This window comes from Rhodnius prolixus, unplaced genomic scaffold (genome assembly GCF_049639745.1).
Source record: "Rhodnius prolixus isolate KJV_2025 unplaced genomic scaffold, Rpr scaffold_5, whole genome shotgun sequence".
NCBI lineage: Eukaryota > Metazoa > Arthropoda > Insecta > Hemiptera > Reduviidae > Rhodnius > Rhodnius prolixus.
The window spans coordinates 43,438,281-43,459,832 of NW_027411624.1; the positions used below are offsets into that span (position 1 = coordinate 43,438,281).

The 21,552-nt window shown below is 31.2% G+C and overlaps 3 protein-coding genes across 13 annotated transcripts in view; 1 reads left to right on the forward strand and 2 right to left on the reverse strand.

Annotated features, from left to right (window-relative positions):
* Nucleotides 1-7,333, forward strand: part of Cad88C (cadherin 88C) — a 28,433-nt gene extending 21,100 nt beyond the window's left edge. For 3 of the 8 annotated variants that reach the window (XM_074135176.1, XM_074135177.1, XM_074135178.1), the window contains exons 26-33: nucleotides 601-852; nucleotides 946-1,131; nucleotides 1,594-1,730; nucleotides 1,816-2,014; nucleotides 2,851-3,049; nucleotides 3,347-3,476; nucleotides 5,103-5,192; nucleotides 6,851-7,331. In XM_074135176.1, coding sequence (XP_073991277.1) covers nucleotides 601-852; nucleotides 946-1,131; nucleotides 1,594-1,730; nucleotides 1,816-2,014; nucleotides 2,851-3,049; nucleotides 3,347-3,476; nucleotides 5,103-5,192; nucleotides 6,851-7,013 — 1,356 coding nt within the window. In that variant the 3' untranslated portion in view covers nucleotides 7,014-7,331. Of the gene's footprint in view, nucleotides 1-600; nucleotides 853-945; nucleotides 1,132-1,593; nucleotides 1,731-1,815; nucleotides 2,015-2,850; nucleotides 3,050-3,346; nucleotides 3,477-5,102 lie in introns of all 8 variants that reach the window. The other 5 variants (XM_074135179.1, XM_074135182.1, XM_074135181.1 and 2 more) reach the window with 5 other exon arrangements.
* LOC141457867 (uncharacterized) overlaps nucleotides 1-21,552 on the reverse strand; it is a 159,120-nt gene that overhangs the window by 116,557 nt on the left and 21,011 nt on the right. For 2 of the 4 annotated variants that reach the window (XR_012460586.1, XR_012460585.1), the window contains one exon: nucleotides 11,731-12,143. The exons of the other annotated variants lie outside the window; for them this stretch is intronic. The gene's annotated coding sequence lies outside the window, so the exon portion shown is untranslated. Of the gene's footprint in view, nucleotides 1-11,730; nucleotides 12,144-21,552 lie in introns of those variants that run through there. 4 annotated transcript variants of the gene reach the window in all.
* Nucleotides 8,060-10,251, reverse strand: LOC141457865 (microtubule-associated protein RP/EB family member 1-like). Its single transcript, XM_074135192.1, has one exon. The coding sequence runs from the start codon at nucleotides 10,089-10,091 to the stop codon at nucleotides 9,249-9,251; it is 843 nt and encodes a 280-aa protein (XP_073991293.1). The 5' UTR covers nucleotides 10,092-10,251; the 3' UTR covers nucleotides 8,060-9,248.

Consider the following 21,552-nt stretch of genomic DNA (forward strand, 5'->3'; position numbering starts at 1 on the left):
GTTAATGCAATAAAGAAGGTTCTATTTTGGAGATTTTATTAATAATTAATGTTATTTATTAAATCTTATATTTATGAAAATATAAATTTGTTTTATTGTTCTAATTCTGAAATTCATAAAATTGTTTATAAATAGTGGTTTTGTAACTAATGATTTGTTAATAAATATTTTTATTTTATTACGGGATAGACCTTTTAAGTTGGGCAACTATACACAAAGTATAGTTGCACAAAGTATTTTCAGATCTGTTGCAGGTTACAAAATTGTAGAGGTTTTTTTCCCTCCTTTCAACTTTTAAAAGTACATTTGGCGCCCTTAAATGGGCTTATAACCTTTATTGATAAATTAGTTGGGATTTGTAAATAATATATTTGTCATCATGTGGAATTAGAATTAAGTAGTGGGCATTTTATAATTCACTTTTATTGCTCTCTGTGATTCTGAATGCCTTCATTTATTATAATAATTTATTTTTTGACACATCTTGCACATAGGTCTAGAGATAAGAAAATGGTAAATTCTTTTAATTAAAAAAATATGTATGTGAACTTAAAATGATAAATAATTTGTTATTTTAAAACATTATTTTGCTATGTGCAGGCGGCTAAAGAACTGGATCGTGAACTGCAAGACACTCATGTGCTTATTGTAAAAGCCAGTGAAGACTGTACGAAAATACCATCATCACTACCAACCAATAGTACCAATTCTGAAATAAGAGATGACACAACTTTAAAATTAATTATAAAAGTAATAGATATTAATGATAATCCGCCGACATTTGTTAAAAAAGTTTTTACTGGAGGTGTAACAACGGAAGCTGATTTTGGTACAGAGTTCATGCAAGTAAAGGTCAGTTTTGTTGCAATTAACTTTTCTTTTTGTTTGTGCTAGTGCAGGAAAGATTGCTTCTTTTATTTTTTACTTATTATTGTTTATTATTAGGCAATCGATCCAGATCTGGGCATAAATGCAGAGGTAAATTACTATATAGTGGGTGAAACCAAGATGACTCTCAGCGAAGGAATGGATTATATTCAACAACCTCCATTTGTTGTAGACCAAAAATCTGGCAGTCTATTTCTTAATTTTGATCCACAAAAGGGAATGAAAGGATATTTTGATTTTACGGTAAGTGATAGAGCACTTCCTCTTCTTATGGACAAAAACAGCCATAGTCTTGTATGAATACCAGAGATTACAGAACAATATCAAAGATGTTGTCTTACGAAAGTGGTATAAAGCTATCAAAGCTTAATTTCGAATGTGCATGATTTGAGATAAGAATTTTGAATGGTAATCAAATGTACGAAGATAATACAAAGATTTTTCATTTGAGCGAATGGTTTATTTACACTGAAAAAAAAAATAATTATTCAATTTATATTTACTTGTTAAGTATTAATGTACTCCAAAACCTAATATTTAAAAAGATGTTGATAACATCTTCAAATCCCCAAAAACTACTTTGTTTTATTTATTTATTATTAATTTCAAAAGTAAACAAAAATATTGAGAGCAGGATATACAGTAATATAATGGTTGCAATTATTTTTTTTTAAAGATTAAACGTATGATCATTTTTAATTACAGGTAGTAGTGAATGATACTGGAGGCCTATCAGATACTGCTCATGTGTTTATCTATCTTCTCAGGGAAGATCAACGAGTACGATTTGTTTTACGTCAACATCCTCCAGAGTTAAGAGGCCATATTGATCATTTTAGAGAGTTAGTTAATTAATAATTGAATGATTAATTAAAGAAAAAAATTAGGTAATTAAAAAATATCTTATATTTGTTTCATTATTTCCAGGGTCCTGGGTAATGTTACCGGTGCTATAGTAAATGTAGATCTTTTTAAAACCCATGAATCCCGTGACGGACGTGTGGATAAAACTAGAACTGATCTTTATCTTCATTTTGTGGATCCAGACGATCATTCAGTAATCGATGTACAACAAGTGTTGAAAGTTATCGATCAAAATGTGGAACATTTAGATGCATTATTCAAGGTATGTTCGAGATATTTATTTATTTATTTATTTATTTTTTTTTATGAATAGTATCTATTTTCTGAAAGCTCAGTTTTCTGCTAAACTCGTGGGTATAACATTGGTCTACTTTCTACATCTATTTCTCTAAATCATCTGTTTGAAGAATAATGAAAAATAAAAATGAATTACAGATAAATTAGCAGCCACCTTCTCCTCTACTTTTAATTTCTTTTCAACTAAATTTTAATTTTCTTTTCTTATTTTATATTTATTAATTCGCTCCTTCATCTAAAATAATTATCAATAGTCTGTCATTCTAACCTATTCTGCCTCAAAATAGCCAACAATTCTCTATGTTGGCACAAAACAATTAAATATGCCGTTCTCTAACTTTCTCTTTTGGCTACAGTTTTTCTATGTTTTTGCCCTGAAAAATGACATCCCATCCTAAAAGTTCCCTATACTTAATACTTAACGAAGTTTGTAGTGTTAGTAAATTAGAACTTCAGGCGCCACGGTAGCCGAGCGGTTAGAGGCGAGACCTACGAAGCTAATATGTATTTATTTACTGGGTTCGACTCCCCAGTCTAGAGGCCTTGGATTTTATTTAATGGTTAATAAAAGAAGTTTACAGTAAAGTATGTTTGCTAGTCGCCTCCGTCCACGACACCTAATTGGTAGTTGGACGTGAAGCCCCGCCTGAAAAAATAGGCAACAAAAAAATTAGAACTTCATTATTATTATTATTATTATTTTGTAAGTAATGGGGTATTATATTTTGTGACAAAGTTTATAAATAAAATCTATTATAGAAATAATAAATGACAGAATTTTGTCCTAATACTTTCTTTAAGGAATTCAACGTACTGGATACCCAAGCAGCTGAAGCAGTCTCTCTTGCAAGAATCATAGAACCAGACAGTGTACTGTTGCTGTGGCTTGTAGGTGCTACCATATTCCTTGCTTTGTTGCTCATTGTAGTCATATCATTGTGCTTATCACAGAGATCTTCTTATCAGCGACAGCTAAAAGCGGCCACTGTTACTGCTTTCGGTAAGTGAATGTTAAATCTTTTCTTTTTTTAAAAAAATTAAAGTAGTTTTTGCTTGCTTGAAGCTATGTCTTTAATTTTCTTCTATAATAATAACCAAGCTTAGCATCCTCCGCTAATTCAAAAACTTTCCTTCAAAAAGCTTCCTGGAACTTATTCCCGAGATTTGTTTATTGGTAACTCTAAAATAACCTTCTAATAATACCTTGTATATTTGTAAAGAAAAAATACAAATTAAAAAAACAAAACAAGAATCTTAATTATGGCTGCAATTAAAACAATATTTCTAATAATTGCAGGTTCCACAGAGTCTGATATGACCCGAGTGCCGAACAGAGTTCCAAATACAAATATGCATAGTGTAGAAGGTTCGAATCCTATTTGGATGCAAGCCTACGAGAACGAATGGTATAAGGATGACACTTTAAGGTTTGCTTTAACCAAATGTATTGCTTTTTGTTAATGGGATATTAATTTTTCTTAACTTGTAGTACAGGGGGAAAAAAAAATTATCTGATGTGATTACACTACTACCACTTTCTCTTACTGCAGTTCGAACAATCGTAATTTTTTTTTCTCTTTAAACTAGGACATTTTTAAGAAATGTTTTGTAAACTATGAACAGGCTCTCTTTAAGCTGCAAAATAAGCATTTATTGGCGGTCGGACAATAATAATTAGGTAGTTGCTTTAAACGAAACGTCTCTACTTGGTTCACTTCCAAGGTGAAAAAAGGGTAGGGAGCCGGGTATAAACGGTGCTAATTCGAGATATCATATCTTCTAGTAATTCTAGGAAAGAATCTGTTGCCATCACTGACACGACTTTTTACTGTTCCAATTCTCAAGGTTCTAACTTAACAGATTTTATTCGAATACTTAACGTTTGTGCTACATTTAATTCTTGCCAATTTTATACATTTTACACATAAAATTTAACCTTTAAAATAAGGCTAACCCTAGAACTGCCTTAAAATGATTTTTTTTCTAGTAAAATGACGAATAGAAAAGGTTATTGAAGATAAAATTGCCTTCCGGTTGTCTGATATTAATCAAAAATTTATTGCAGCATCCGTTTATTGTCGTCTAGGGCGCCACGGTACCCGAGCGGTTAGAGGCAAGACCTGCGAAGTTAATATTTATTGTCGTACTGGGTTTGATTCCCGGTCTCTAGGTCTTGGGTTTTATTTAATGGTTAATAAAAGAAATTTACAGTAAAGTATGTTTGCTAGTCGCCTCCGTCCACGGCACCTAATTGGTAGTTGGACGCTAAGCCCCGCCTGAAAAAAATAGGCGATTACTTTACATTTATTGTCGTCTAAGTTGAAATATCGAATTTGAACTTTCTTCAAGCTGTGATTCGTTTACCCGTCACGGTTGAATACATAATCACACAGACCAGTTCGTAAAACAAACATCTTGTTTGAATTTTCTTTGATAAGAGATCATTTTTTCTTTTTTTCACAAACTATAACTCAACACTCGTCATTCTTTAGTTTTTCCATACAAAATGTTTCTTGGTTTACCTGGGGCTTTAAAGCATTTCCGGCGAAGCGCAAGAATAAGGAACTGCTTAAGTGTTTATTAATCTAAGTTGTACTTAAGGTTGAAGCATTTTAAGAGTCGTTCCCCAGATCTGAATCTCGAATTTTATTTTTGAAAAACTGACACGATCACCACACTTCTTTGTACGCCAGTAAGAGAAAGTAAATATTAATTTTTATAGTTGCACCATTTTGATATATTATTTTTTATTTTTAACAAAAAAAAAATTAATTTGTTAATCTGCTACTTTTATTAAACATTTACAAACTAACGCCAGCAATGTAATTACTTTGTGATAGTTTAATTTTGTTTGGGAGCATGTAGTACCCAAAATAAAATTGCTAATTATTGCTTTTTCTCCTCTCTAATTTGATCAAAAAAACCAAAGACTTCTCACAATTCTGCTAACTTCTAAATAATTAACGAAATAACTGTTTTTTTTTTTTTACTTTTAAAATTAAAATCCTTTACTAACCATCTAATGACAGTTCTACATGTATTTTTCTTTGTAGTCAGACTTCCGAAAGAGACTCCTTGGACGAGAACGCAGTAGTTAATGGCAACAACCAGGAAGACAATACTGGAAATTCTTCTTGTAACAGGTTGCTATTACTTCTCTTCTTCGTCTTCTTTTTACTGCTATTAGTGATGCTTGCACCTTTCTTTTGCCGAAAGATATTCTACTTTCTCTTACTGCACATTTCTGTCTTCTAGTTGACAAATTTTTACGCATGAAATCGATAATGCTCCTTTAATCGATATGGCGTCACTATAATCCCCTTGAGGGATTATTTATTATCCGTTAGGGAATGGCACAACTTCTCACTAACCACCCTGTACGGACTGCCAGTCAGCCACAGAAGAAGTGATCATCAGCCCTCTGAGCTCATCCATAAGGATGAATGCTAAGAGAAGCTGTCCACGCCTGGAAGCCACACGACATTCCAGCAGCTCAGGAACGATAAAACGGAAAAGTCTTCCGATTTGACGAACCAACTTCACTTTCTCTCGTTACCCAAAATCCCAAATAATTTGGCGCACCCAGACTTAAAAAGTACATCGTTTAAGTAATCGACTTTATTTATTATTAACCCTTTGACTTCCTTATTGCAACTGAAACACTTAGGTTTAACCACACTCTACCCTATTTTAAAAGTGGCCATTCAAGTAAGCCCAACTACCAGATCCAGCTATTGCATCCTTCATAAGAGAAGAGAAGAGAGTACTTCATGTCTCTCCCAATCTAATCTCTTTTATGAACCTGTCAGCCTTACCATTTCCGTTTTTATGTCCATTCAATGTTTACTACCTTTTCTCTCATTACCAATTTTTAATTTCTCTACCTCGAAGTTGCTTATTGGACAGTAACCCGACTTGGCCGATTACCTAGAAAAGTTTCACATCTCTCCTTAGAGCAAGACTATTGTATTGCATATTCTGCTAGAGATACCTCTTTCAGTATTTTGGAGCTGTGAAACGGCTTGCTCTCTATCATACTCTTCTTTAACCTCATTACATACTCCATGCCACTTCTCTAATAACCACTGATTTCCTTTTTTCCAAACTTCTCTGTAGCTTCAGTTTTTTTTCCTGAAGTGCTTACTTTCAATTTCAGTATTGGCCTTTTTTTATTTAGATTTAAGATGGATAATCAATTGCCATTAGTGCTTGGCGTGTCCTCAGTGGGCTCTCTTCAACATGTACAATTTTTTTACTCAGACCAAGTACTCCACACTTCTCTTATAGTTATGAAAGAGAGGGATATTCATTTACCTCATTTCTGGGTGAATAGGCCCGGAGAACAGTTCTGTCTACCTCCATTTCCTTTTTTTTAAGCTCTACCTGTAGAGGCTTTTCGGTCCCCATTCTGCAAAAAGGTTAGAAGCCCCTGACAGTATTTGTGTATTGCTTATACTCCATACAAGAAACGCTTCAACAGTACTTTTGGATATGCAATTTTCTACAAAGCATTTTTGTTGCCATTCAATCGTATTATGAGGTTCGAGAGAAAATGAAATTAAGATTCTAAGATAATTGAGGAAATGAAGGTTCTAAGAAAAACTATAGTAACCGTTTAGTGCTTAAACCGTTAATGTTTTAAAAACAAAAGTATAAAAAATGTTAACTATAAACATTGCAACATATGTACGTTTTCCTCTGCAGTAAGAGAAAGTACAGCATCATGATATTTCATTTAGCCCAGCTGTATTATTACATCTGTTTACCAAATAATTATGCTTTATGATCTCTTTTTTTACAGCCAGTCTAACATGCTGCGAACTGAATGCCCTGTAGGTGTTAATGTTAAAGAACAAAATGATTTAAATAGAAACGGAAATACGTACCATAGAAATTTATATCAACACATCGATAAACTTGGTAATCCTTTAATATCTAAAAAATTAGAAACAACGGAATTGTGATTATTTATATATTTTTAACTTCTTTTTTTTTTAAATTTTATTTTATAAAATTAACAAATGTGAATATTACGAATTTTGTTTTTTTTTTCAAGAAAAATGATTTCACTACAACGAATTTGTAAATATAGATTTTATTTTATTTTTATTTTTTAAACTTTCAATCATTTTTAGCTTTAGGCGTCTTATTTTCATTAAATAAAAGTGTCTGTAAATTTTGTGAATATTGTTTTTTTGTAACAATTGATTTTAAAAGAAAAAGAATAGAAAAGAATATTAGAAAAAAAGAAAAATTTTTAATATAAATTGATGCCAAAGTGATGATGTTTATTTTTTGTTCTAAGTACCTTTTTTTTGTAGTTTTGGCTCTAGAGAAATGCTGAGTAGGCTAGTAATCCCGGATAAGACCCGATTATTTGGCAACTGTTAGAGAATTGCTAGAATTGGTTTTAGAAGAAACGTTCGGCTAATTGAAATGGTAGCGCAAACACGTTATCCTATTTGAGCCTCTTCTTTCATTCAATTCTTATCCAGTAAAACATTTTGCTTGCAAACATCTAAATATATTTTTTTTTTACTTTCTGGGCATAAATATATGTGGGGAAAACAGTATTAATAGCAAAATAAGGTGTAAATCTCCGTATGAGCACGTTAAGAGAAAGATTTTCTGCAGTTTTTTTCTTTAATTATAATTTTCCATTTTCCTTATATCACAAGGAACATCTTCCTAGAACTTGTTTACTGAACCTGTAAGAGAGGTTTCATCACCTGAGAGTACTATAGCATGAATTGTCCAATGAGTGCATGGCTCTATACAGATCTATTTTGGTCGTAGTGCCATTACACCTCGTTAATAATAATAAAATAACAGAAACTTGGGTGGAAATCCTGAAGCTCAATGCTACCAACTCAGCTTTAGCAAAACAGAATATCATTCCTCAAAGAAAAATATCTGTAGTTACAGATCGCTCTTCTCTCAGAACTGAGACTTATAATCAGATTAATATGTAATACTAATATTTTTGGTAAGAGGTCAAATAGAAGTCAAATTAAAATTTCACTATTTATTTAAAAATATTCAATTCTACAACTATAACTTCATATAAATTTAAGGCATTTTACATAAATGACTAGAAAAATGATACTGTTCTTTCGTCTTTTCCCATAATTAAGGCATCCTTGGTCTAAAAACTAAACATAAGTACAAAAAGTTTTTCTTAAAAATATTTGTTTTAAAGAGAAAGTAAGTTTTTGCCATTACCTTAAAAGGTAAATAAAATCCTAGACGGTTTTTGTATGGAGAGCCAGAATAAATATTTTGCGTAGTAAAGATAAAATCCAAACTGTCGATTTGCTTAAATTTTTATTTAGTCTGTTTCATTCTGTCACTTGACTATCTGGCAAAAAAAGCTTACCTTTGCTTTGAACATTTGAGCGAGAAAATGTTTAAGTAATGGGTGAACAAACTTTAAGCCAACTCCTTAAGTGTGGCAAGTTCATCCAGTAAGAGGAAGTTAACCAGCAACTTATTCAGGGCTCTTAACATCCAAGCCTAACAACACAATATGCATGAGGCATGAAGAGATACTTCTCAAGTTCAACGAACTCACAGGTAAACAATTTGCATAGATTTGCCCAATCCAAGATGTGTACCAAGCGATCTGTACCAAAGCATTGGATGGCACAATGATGAATTGAACCGATGAAACCCGAAGCACTAAGCGCCGTCATGACTAAAAGTGGGCTGGGGAGGGCATTGTGACTAAAGCAAAAGTAGCGTAGTCGCCAGGAGACATTTAAGGGACGATGATGGAAAGGACGAGTGTGCTGTCCATCTACCAGCTCCCATTGCCTCCGGTGGCTGACGCGGGTTGTATACTCGTTGGGAGCATTGAGGAAGGGTGTCAGAAACCAGGGATTACTTACTCCTAACTGCTGGCTCTCACCCAATGAGCCACAAAGTTGTGTTTATTCACAATGGTTACATTATCCAAACATTTTAGCTATCATATAAAGTATTAACGCAATAAAGTATTATTTAGCACGTAGTTATAGTGATTACGTACTACACTTGAAAAAAGATGAATTAATTTTTAATTTTCCATTTGTTTATTTACACAAACAACTAAGAAAGGAAACAATTACAATTTTACAAGTCAATTTAAACAATTCTCTTTTGATGAGAAAGTGTGGCAATTAATTGATGCCAAATTAAGAAGAACTCAGAACACAAAATAATTAATACTCATCTAAATAGGGCTCTGCAGGTGGGACGTCATCTGGATCTTTTGGTGGTTCAAAACCTTCTGCAGTAGCGTAAAGTACATCCAATATAATTTGTATGATTGGCGTCTCGCCTTCATATTTTTGACAAATATCTTCTATGTCCCTCAGTTTGCCAAAATAAAAATCTCTTTCTTTTTCAAATTCTTCCGCTGATAATCTCATGTTGGCCAATTGATTTGATAAATCTTCTATAATTTGTTGCTCTTTATTATTTTTGATAGGGTGAGCATTATTAGCAACGTTCGTGTGGGCAATTGTGTATGGTGAACGTTTAGTAATTTTCGTTGAAGATTTTATCAGATTGTGGTTAACCATGTCCGACTTTGCTTTATGCCCTACATTGGCAAAAACTGGTGCTGTTTTTGAAGGCATAAGTGCTTCAGCGGTACTCATCTGTTCACCACTGCGAGCCGCAACTGCGCAATATTCTTGCCCAGAGTAGTTTGCATCGAAAAACTTTTTAAACCATTGTAGAAATTCAAAATTATCCTGAAACTTACCTTTAATCAATCTATCCACTGGTATAATCTTGTCTACATTCATCTTTTTAAAAGCACTTTGTAATAACTTAAAGTTGTGTATATATTCATGCTCAAGATTCGTTTTGAACTTAATTCTTTTTACTGGTATACAACCACGGAAAAGCAGATCCATAAATTGACAATAAGCGGCACCTGTACACAGTTCTTCTATTTTTGAAAAATTTGTTTGTAGACTGTCATTTACCCAGGCTAGCATTTCATGTCGGCTCATATTATCTGAAGTTACGTTTGTTGAATAAACATTCACTGCCATCTTATTTTTATTAAAAATAACTAAACAAAATGCCCGTTATAGGTAATAAAATATTAACAATAATTTAAGTTTCTACAAAGAGATAAACAATTACTCTTCACAACTTCTACAACACCTTACTATTGGTTGCTAGGTTTGGTCTCTTCAATAAACAGTAAACAATACCAGTAAGGTTAAATTAGTGCAGGTGCGTGATCCATGTCTGCAATACGCAATAGATAATATAAGAAATTGTTACATTATTAAGCATCAAAGTTTAATTAATTGAATTTTTAAATTAAATTTGGACATTTTATCAAATTTTAAGTGATAATTTCATAAAATACCAAGAAAAGTGAACATAGAATTGTTAAACACGGTAAGTGTGTTAGTTTATAATTTTCTGATTATGAAGCAGTACTTTATTGTAGAGGTTTGTTTAACGTTCAGAATCTCATAAAGAAAAACTAAATTATTTTTGATAACTAATAGAAAAAAAACAACATACAATTATTATGCCATACAATTATGGTTCTGTGTACGAATTAAAATCAAAATAGGATGAAAAAATAACTGCCAGTTTCAGTTATGATATATTTTTATTATGCCGAGCTTTCGACCTAGGGACTAGGTCATCTTCAGGGCTAATTTACAAAGTAATTCTTCTGTCTTGTGTTCATGTCCATGAAAATGGTCAAAAGCGATTTTTTTATGAACTACGTAGTACCTAAACAAGTGGACCAATTTGAACGAATGAGTTATCATTCGATTCGAAACTTCATGTAGATGTGCCTTTTGGTGGTTTCGGCGATATTTGTTCATTTTTAAGGCAGGGACTCCTGCACCAAGGAAGATTAATCACTGTGTAATTCCTTATATGCTCTTTTGGGAAAGCAATGTAATTGCCATACAATTCCTCTTACTTTCTATGAGGGAAGTTCTGAATTAGCGGTTTAATTCTTTTAATACCACATTGAACCTATTAGGTCCTCAATTAGTTAAAGGTTAAGGAAGTATTTGAATCCCATATGCTTTGAACCTGAGATTTACATTTAATGTGACACATTCCCCTTCCCTATCTATCTTGATCTCTACCCTTTCCCATCTTCAAAATTTTATTGGATTACAATTGTCAGGTAATCAAATAAGGATTTCCTAATGGCATTTAGCAACAAATCTGTTCTTTTTGTAACTTTAACGCCCCTTATTTATACCATATGTAATCAGTCATATATCTAGTCTCCTTTCTGCAATTACTATATTATACCTTCTAGCATTTCCTTTATCGTAGCCCAAACGCAATAGTTTTTTTATTGGTGAACGTTGAGACTCATGTAAAGAAGCTCCCTGACTGCTTAAATTAGCAGTTTTAAATTAAGATCATTAGCACTGTGTGATTGGTTTTAATTAGATTTGTTATTTGATTACTAATGTCAGATATTCTCTAAATATTTGTTATTTAATAATTTAATTTGCACTTGAACGTTGAAGTAATAAATTATTTTTAGTTCCAAATTATTCTTTATTTGCCTTTGTGAGAAGCGACAGAGCGATATTCAATCCTACGTCACTCCAAGTCGTACTGAAGAGAATATAGGATCTAGCAGTGCCACCTGGTGGAGAACCTTGAAACTAATTTTATACTCGCTTGTTGAGTGGCTCTCTCTGACGTATTTTTTTGGCAACTAATTTTTTTGTTTTTTACTTTTCTGAATTTTAATTTCTGTTTTTTTGCATTTTATTAAATAATATTTATATTTTTGCCCAATAATAGAATATTAATGTATTTAAAAAATAGGTATGCCAATAAATATACTTTTTTAAAAAAAATAAATGGTTTTTCTTTATTCTGCTCCTAAATAATACATTTTGTTTTTTTTTATAAAATAGTAAAAAATTCGTATTGAGATTGAGATATAAATATCAATATTACATTACAACTAAATAATACACTTTGTTGTAATTGATTTATGACAAAAGTAATTTTGATATTTTCACTGGATGTTTTCTCAACGTCTTTTTCATTTTATCTTCGTGGTCAGGTAAGTATTTCCAGTTTTGGCTACTTTCAATCTGAAAATCAGCATTATTCAATGAAATAGTGTTTATAGGAGGTAAGAGTAAAGAATTATTCATAAAAATTCAACTAAAGCATTCTTATATGTATATTAAATAAATTGTTTGAAGAACCTAAACCTCTTTATTCAATGAAAATTATATATATATACAGGGTGAACCAGTAAGTATTGTCCATAGGCCTACTGTGTGTAGTACATCTAAAGTAGAGTTTAATGACGTATTGGCCAACTTCATATTTTTCTCTGTTCTTGAGTGACGTCACTTTAAAGTTTTTTTCTAAAATCATTACTTTTTTCCAAAAAAAATTGTTATTACTCAGAAAGTTTTAGTCCGAATTCGATTCTGATAACACGGTTAGAAAGATAGATAAATTTTCTAAAAATTGACGCCATTTTGAAGCATATGTTATTCTCCAAACAGCCTCAATCTTCCTCCGGATGCTGGAAAAATAATAGTAATCGAAATTTTTAAGAAAACTCATTCGGCCCTTATGTGATCATTATCAGACCTAGGTGCTGGCACTTTTTATAAAAGTTTCCTTGTCTAATGGGCTTTCAAACGGTATATCATTTTTCAGGATTCCTTTTACCTTCGTATGAGAAATTACATTTGTTTTGACAGAAAACATGTTCTCGAGCACTCAACAGTGTTATGGTACGATAGAAAATTTTGAAACCAAGGTAACAGATAAGTGAAGTTTATTTGTAAGGCACCTAGTTGTACTGGTTAATACCTAATTCAGATACAACGATTATCTGTTAGAGGGTTCAAAGGGTGGTTAAGGCTTATTTACATTTTTTTCTTTTTCAACAGTGTATTGTGTGTGAAATTGTAATTTGGAGTAAATACAAACTATATGAATTTTTTTTTATAAAAATAGTACTTGTTTAAAATATTTCCTAACATTTTCTCAAATATTTCAGAATTTAGATTTTTTTTAGTGCAATTTGTAACTTTTGACTTCCTAATTTAAGGACAGTCTACATTAAAATTGACTACTGGTCCATCTAAAAGAGTTTTCAATGAATTAAACAACTTGATAAACTAACAACACTGTTGAGTGCTCGTGAACAGCGTTTTCTTGCCAAAAACTAACGTAATTTCTCTTAGGAAGACAAAAGGAATCCTGGAAAATGATATACCGCGTTTGAAAGCCCATTAAACAAGGAAACTTTTATAAAAAGTGCCAGCACCTAGGTCTGATAATGATTACTAAGGGCCTTAATGAGTTTTCTTGAAAATTTCGATTACTATTATTTTTCCAGCATCCGGAGGAAGATTGAGGCTGTTTGGAGAATAACATATGCTTCAAAATGGTATCAATTTTTAGAAAATTTATCTGTCTTTCTAACCGTACCATCAGAATCGAATTCGGATTAAAACTTTCTGTGTAATAACTATTTTTATTGCAATAAAAAGTAATGATTTTAGAAAAAAACTTTAAAGTGACGTCACTCAAGAACAGAGGAAAATATGAAGTTGGCCAATACGTCATTGAACTCCACTTTAGATGTACTACACACAGTAGGCCTATGGACAATACTTACTGCTTCACCCGGTATATATATAAATTCCAAAAAAAATTACATTTTTCTGCAACCATGTAGGGAAGTTCTCATTACTCAATTAAAATCAGCTGTGTAATGCCCAACTTCCCACACTAGTGGGGGGAAATTCCCATTAGTGTCACTTTCCGCACAAGTGAGTGGAAAAACTTTATTGTGCTTCCTTGATATAAGAAGTTTTGTTATTAACATAAATATTTTCTGTAAAACTCTAATAAGCTTATTTAAATTAATTTTATTTAAATAATTAAAAAACGAATATTAAAAAATAAAATAAAAATTGAAAGGAATATAGAAATAAAAATAATATTTTAATAAATAATTAGATATTTTTAATTATAACAGTTAAAAAGGTTATAGTGTTACCTTATAGAAATTTAAAATGGATTCTAGTGATGCCTGTTTAGAAAACACTCCTCCATCAATAAAAGAAACAGCAGAAAATGTAATAAGTAATGTAAATACGTAAGTAATGTAAATAATTGTAATATAACAATAAATATTTATAATAAATAAATTACTTTTTGTAGACTGTAAAAATGAAATTTTTAATTTTATTAGTTAATAAATGGTTGCAGAAAAAATATAATATTTAACTCTAGTGTAAAGTATTTTCCTCACGCGAGGCAGGGTTTGCACGCACGAGCGAGCAAAGCGAGAGAGAACAAAATTCCATACCAAAACTTGGTTCACAGTGGAAGATATAAAACGGCCACAATTTTACAGAATTTCATGACCCAAAAAATTTTCAACCCTTTATATCTTCTAAAATTATAGATCTGTGCACAAAATAACTGTAGTGTATAATTGAGAAAAACAAAGTGTACAAGAGAACAAAATTCCATACCAATACGTGGTTCACAGTGGAAGATATAAAACGGCCACAATTTTACAGAATTTCATGACCCAAAAAATTTTCAACCCTTTATATCTTCTACCGTTTTAGATCTGTGCACAAAATAACTATAGTTTATAATTGAGAAAAACAAAGCGTATAAGAGAACAAAATTCCATACCAATACGTGGTTCACAATGGGGGATATAAAACGGCAACAATTTTACAGAATTTCATGACCCAAAAATTTTTCAACCCTTTATATCTTCTAAAATTATAAATCTGTGCACAAAATAACTATAGTTTATAATTGAGAAAAACAAAGTGTACAAGAGAACAAAATTCAATACCAATACGTTCTTCACAGTGGGAGATATAGAACGGCAACAATTTACAGAATTTCATGACCCAAAAAATTTTCAACCCTTTATATCTTCTACCTTTTTAGATCTGTGCACAAAATAACTTGAGTTTATAATTGAGAAAAACAAAGTGTATAAGAGAACAAAATTCCATACCAATACGTGGTTCACAGTGGGAGATATAGAACAGCAACAATTTTACAGAATTTCATGACCCAAAAAATTTTCAACCCTTTATATCTTCTACATTTCGATCTGTGCACAAATTAACTATAGTTTATAATTGAGAAAAACAAAGTGTACAAGAGAACAAAATTCCATACCAATACGTGGTTCACAGTGGGAAATATAAAACGGCAACAATTTTACAGAATTTCATGACCCTAAAATTTTTCAACCCTTTATATCTTCTAAAATTATAGATCTGTGCACAAATTAACTATAGTTTATAATTGAGAAAAACAAAGTGTACAAGAGAACAAAATTCCATAGCAATACGTGGTTCACAGTGGGAGATATAAAACGGCCACAATTTTACAGAATTTCATGACCCAAAAAATTTTCAACCCTGTATATCTTCTAAAATTATAGATCTGTGCGCAAATTAACTATAGTTTATAATTGAGAAAAACAAAGTGTACAAGAGAACAAAATTCCATACCAATACGTGGTTCACAGTGGGAGATATAAAACGGCAACAATTTTACAGAATTTCATGACCCAAAAAATTTTCAACCCTTTATATTTTCTACCTTTTTAGATCTGTGCACAAATTAACTATAGTTTATAATTAAGAAAAACAAAGTGTACAGGAGAACAAAATTCCATACTAATACGTGGTTCACAGTGGGAGATATAGAACGGCAACAATTTTACAGAATTTCATGACACAAAAAATTTTCAACCCTTTATATCTTCTACCTTTTTAGATCTGTGCATAAAATAACTATAGTTTATAATTGAGAAAAACAAAGTGTATATGAGAACAAAATTCCATACTAATACGTGGTTCACAGTGGGAGATTTAGTACGGCCATAATTTTACAGAATTTCATGACCCAAAAAATTATTAACCCTTTATATCTTCTACCTTTTTAGATCTGTGCACAAAAAAAGTATAGTTTATAATTGAGAAAAACAAAGTGTACAAGAGAACAAAATTCCATATCAATACGTGGTTCACAGTGAGAGATATAGAACGGCAACAATTTTACAGAGTTTCATGACCCAAAAAATTTTCAACCCTTTATATCTTCTAAAATTATAGATCTGTGCACAAAATAACTGTAGTTTATAATTGAGAAAAACAATGTGTACAAGAGAACAAAATTCCATACCAATACGTGGTTCACAGTGGGAGATATAAAACGGCCACTATTTTACAGAATTTCATGACCCAAAAAATTTTCAACCCTTTATATCTTCTAAATTTATAGATCTGTGCACAAATTAACTATAGTTTATAATTGAGAAAAACAAAGTGTATAAGAGAACAAAATTCCATATCAATACGTGGTTCACAGTGGAAGATATAGAACGGCCACAATTTTACAGAATTTCAAGACCCAAATAATTTTCAACCCTTTATATCTTCTACCTTTTTAGATCTGTGAACAAACTATCATAGCTTATAATTTAGAAAAATAAAGTGTATATGAGAACAAAATTCCATATCAATACGTGGTTCACAGTGGGAGATATAGAACGGCAACAATTTTACAGAATTTCATGACCCAAAAAATTTTCATCCCTTTATATCTTCTACCTTTTTAGATCTGTGCACAAAATAACTGTAGTTTATAATTAAGAAAAACAAAGTGTACAAGAGAACAAAATTTCATACCAATACGTGGTTAACAGTGGGAGATATAAAACGGCCACAATTTGACAGAAATTCATGACCCAAAAAATTTTCAACCTTTTATATCTTCTAAAATTATAGATCTGTGCACAAATTAACTATAGTTTATAATTGAGAAAAACAAAGTGTACAAGAGAACAAAATTCCATACCAATACGTGGTTCACAGTGGGATATATAAAACGGCCACAATTTTACAGAATTTCATGACCCAAAAAATTTTCAACCCTTTATATCTTCTAAAATTATAGATCTGTGCACAAAATAACTATAGTTTATAATTGAGAAAAACAAAGTGTACAAGAGAACCAAATTCCATACCAATACGTGGTTCACAGTGGGAGATATAAAACGGCCACAATCTTACAGAATTTCAAGACCCAAAAAATTTTCAACCCTTTATATCTTCGAAAATTATAGATCTGTGCACAAAATAACTATAGTTTATAATTGAAAAAACAAAGTGTACAAGAGAACAAAATTCCATACCAATACGTGGTTCACAGTGGGAGATATAAAACGGCCACAATTTTACAGAATTTTATGACCCAAAAAATTTTCAACCCTTTATATCTTCTACCTTTTTAGATCTGTGCACAAAATAACTATAGTTTATAATTGAGAAAAACAAAGTGTATAAGAGAACAAAATTCCATACTAATACGTGGTTCAAAGTGGGAGATATAAAACGGCCACAATTTTACAGAATTTCATGACCCAAAAAATTTTCAACCCTGTATATCTTCTAAAATTATAGATCTGTGCACAAATTAACTATAGTTTATAATTGAGAAAAACAAAGTGTACAAGAGAACAAAATTCCATACCAATACGTGGTTCACAGTGGGAGATATAAAACGGCCACAATTTTACAGAATTTCATGACCCAAAAAATTTTCAACCCTTTATATCTTCTACCTTTTTAGATCTGTGCACAAATTAACTATAGTTTATAATTGAAAAAACAAAGTGTACAAGAGAACAAAATTCCATACCAATACGTGGTTCACAGTGGGAGATATAAAACGGCCACAATTTTACAGAATTTTATGACCCAAAAAATTTTCAACCCTTTATATCTTCTACCTTTTTAGATCTGTGCACAAAATAACTATAGTTTATAATTGAGAAAAACAAAGTGTATAAGAGAACAAAATTCCATACTAATACGTGGTTCAAAGTGGGAGATATAAAACGGCCACAATTTTACAGAATTTCATGACCCAAAAAATTTTCAACCCTGTATATCTTCTAAAATTATAGATCTGTGCACAAATTAACTATAGTTTATAATTGAGAAAAACAAAGTGTACAAGAGAACAAAATTCCATACCAATACGTGGTTCACAGTGGGAGATATAAAACGGCCACAATTTTACAGAATTTCATGACCCAAAAAATTTTCAACCCTTTATATCTTCTACCTTTTTAGATCTGTGCACAAATTAACTATAGTTTATAATTGAGAAAAACAAAGTGTACAAGAGAACAAAATTCCATACCAATACGTGGTTCACAGTGGGAGATATAGAACGGCCACAATTTTACAGAATTTCATGACCCAAAAAATTTTCAACCCTTTATATCTTCTAAAATTATAGATCTGTACACAAAATAACTATAGTTTATAATTGAGAAAAACAAAGTGTACAAGAGAACAAAATTCCATACCAATACGTGGTTCACAGTGGGAGATATAAAACGGCAACAATTTTACAGAATTTCATGACCCTAAAATTTTTCAACCCTTTATATCTTCTAAAATTATAGATCTGTGCACAAATTAACTATAGTTTATAATTGAGAAAAACAAAGTGTACAAGAGAACAAAATTCCATAGCAATACGTGGTTCACAGTGGGAGATATAAAACGGCCACAATTTTACAGAATTTCATGACCCAAAAAATTTTCAACCCTTTATATCTTCTACCTTTTTAGATCTGTGCACAAATTAACTATAGTTTATAATTGAGAAAAACAAAGTGTACAAGAGAACAAAATTCCATACCAATACGTGGTTCACAGTGGGAGATATAGAACGGCAACAATTTTACAGAATTTCATGACCCAAAAAATTTTCAACCCTGTATATCTTCTAAAATTATAGATCTGTGCACAAATTAACTATAGTTTATAATTGAGAAAAACAAAGTGTACAAGAGAACAAAATTCCATACCAATACGTGGTTCACAGTGGGAGATATAAAACGGTCACAATTTTACAGAATTTCATGACCCAAAAATTTTTCAACCTTTTATATCTTTTACCTTTTTAGATCTGGGCACAAATTAACTATAGTTTATTATTGAGAAAAACAAAGTGTACAAGAGAACAAAATTCCATACCAATACGTGGTTCACAGTGGGAGATATAAAACGGCCACAATTTTACAGAATTTCATGACCCAAAAAATTTTCAACCCTTTATATCTTCTAAAATTATAGATCTGTGCACAAAATAACTATAGTTTATAATTGAAAAAAACAAAGTGTACAAGAGAACAAAATTCCATACCAATACGTGGTTCACAGTGGGAGATATAAAACGGCCACAATTTTACAGAATTTTATGACCCAAAAAATTTTCAACCCTTTATATCTTCTACCTTTTTAGATCTGTGCACAAAATAACTATAGTTTATAATTGAGAAAAACAAAGTGTATAAGAGAACAAAATTCCATACTAATACGTGGTTCACAGTGGGAGATATAAAACGGCCACAATTTTACAGAATTTCATGACCCAAAAAATTTTCAACCCTTTATATCTTCTACCTTTTTAGATCTGTGCACAAAGTAAGTATAGTTTATAATTGAGATAAACAAAATGTACAAGAGAACAAAATTCCATACTAATACGTGGTTCACAGTCGGAGATATAAAACGGCCACAATTTTACAGAATTTCATGACCCAAAAAATTTTCAACCCTTTATATCTTCTACCTTTTTAGATCTGTGCACAAATTAACTATAGTTTATAATTGAGAAAAACAAAGTGTACAAGAGAACACAATTCCATACCAATACGTGCTTCACAGTGGGAGATATAAAACGGCCACAATTTTACAGAATTTCATGACCCAAAAAATTTTCAACCCTTTATATCTTCTAAAATTATAGATCTGTGCACAAAATAACTATAGTTTATAATTGAAAAAACAAAGTGTACAAGAGAACAAAATTCCATACCAATACGTGGTTCACAGTGGGAGATATAAAACGGCCACAATTTTACAGAATTTTATGACCCAAAAAATTTTCAACCCTTTATATTTTCTACCTTTTTAGATCTGTGCACAAATTAACTATAGTTTATAATTGAGAAAAACAAAGTGTACAAGAGAACAAAATTCCATACCAATACGTGGTTCAAAGTGGGAGATATAAAACGGCCATAATTTTACAGAATTTCATGACCCAAAAAATTTTCAACCCTTTATATCTTCTACCTTTTTAGATCTGTGCACAAATAAACTATAGTTTATAATTGAGAAAAACAAAGTGTACAAGAGAACACAATTCCATACCAATACGTGCTTCACAGTGGGAGATATAAAACGGCCACAATTTTACAGAATTTCATGACCCAAAAAATTTTCAACCCTTTATATCTTCTACCTTTTTAGATCTGTGCACAAAATAACTATAGTTTATAATTGAGAAAAACAAAGTGTATATGAGAACAAAATTCCATACTAATACGTGGTTCACAGTGGGAGATTTAGTACGGCCATAATTTTACAGAATTTCATGACCCAAAAAATTTTCAACCCTTTATATCTTCTACCTTTTTAGATCTGTGCACAAAATAAGTATAGTTTATAATTGAGAAAAACAAAGTGTACAAGAGAACAAAATTCCATATCAATACGTGGTTCACAGTGAGAGATATAGAACGGCAACAATTTTACAGAGTTTCATGACCCAAAAAATTTTCAACCCTTTATATCTTCTAAAATTATAGATCTGTGCACAAAATAACTATAGTTTATAAATGAGATAAACAAAGTGTACAAGAGAACAAAATTCCATACCAATACGTGGTTCACAGTGGGAGATATAAAACGGCCACAATTTTACAGAATTTCATGACCCAAAAAATTTTCAACCCTTTATATTTTCTACCTTTTTAGATCTGTGCACAAATTAACTATAGTTTATAATTGAGAAAAACAAAGTGTACAAGAGAACAAAATTCCATACTAATACGTGGTTCACAGTGGGAGATATAAAACGGCCACAATTTTACAGAATTTCATGACCCAAAAAATTTTCAACCCTTTATATCTTCTACCTTTTTAGATCTGTGCACAAATTAACTATAGTTTATAATTGAGAAAAACAAAGTGTACAAGAGAACACAATTCCATACCAATACGTGCTTCACAGTGGGAGATATAAAACGGCCACAATTTTACAGAATTTCATGACCCAAAAAATTTTCAACCCTTTATATCTTCTAAAATTACAGATCTGTGCACAAAATAACTATAGTTTATAATTGAAAAAACAAAGTGTACAAGAGAACAAAATTCCATACCAATACGTGGTTCACAGTGGGAGATATAAAACGGCCACAATTTTACAGAATTTTATGACCCAAAAAATTTTCAACCCTTTATATTTTCTACCTTTTTAGATCTGTGCACAAATTAACTATAGTTTATAATTGAGAAAAATAAAGTGTATATGAGAACAAAATTCCATATCAATACGTGGTTCACAGTGGGAGATATAGAACGGCAACAATTTTACAGAATTTCATGACCCAAAAAATTT

Excerpts from the sequence above, each read along its gene's own strand:
- LOC141457865 (XM_074135192.1), bottom strand. The coding sequence starts at position 10,091 with ATGGCAGTGAATGTTTATTCAACAAACGTAACTTCAGATAATATGAGC.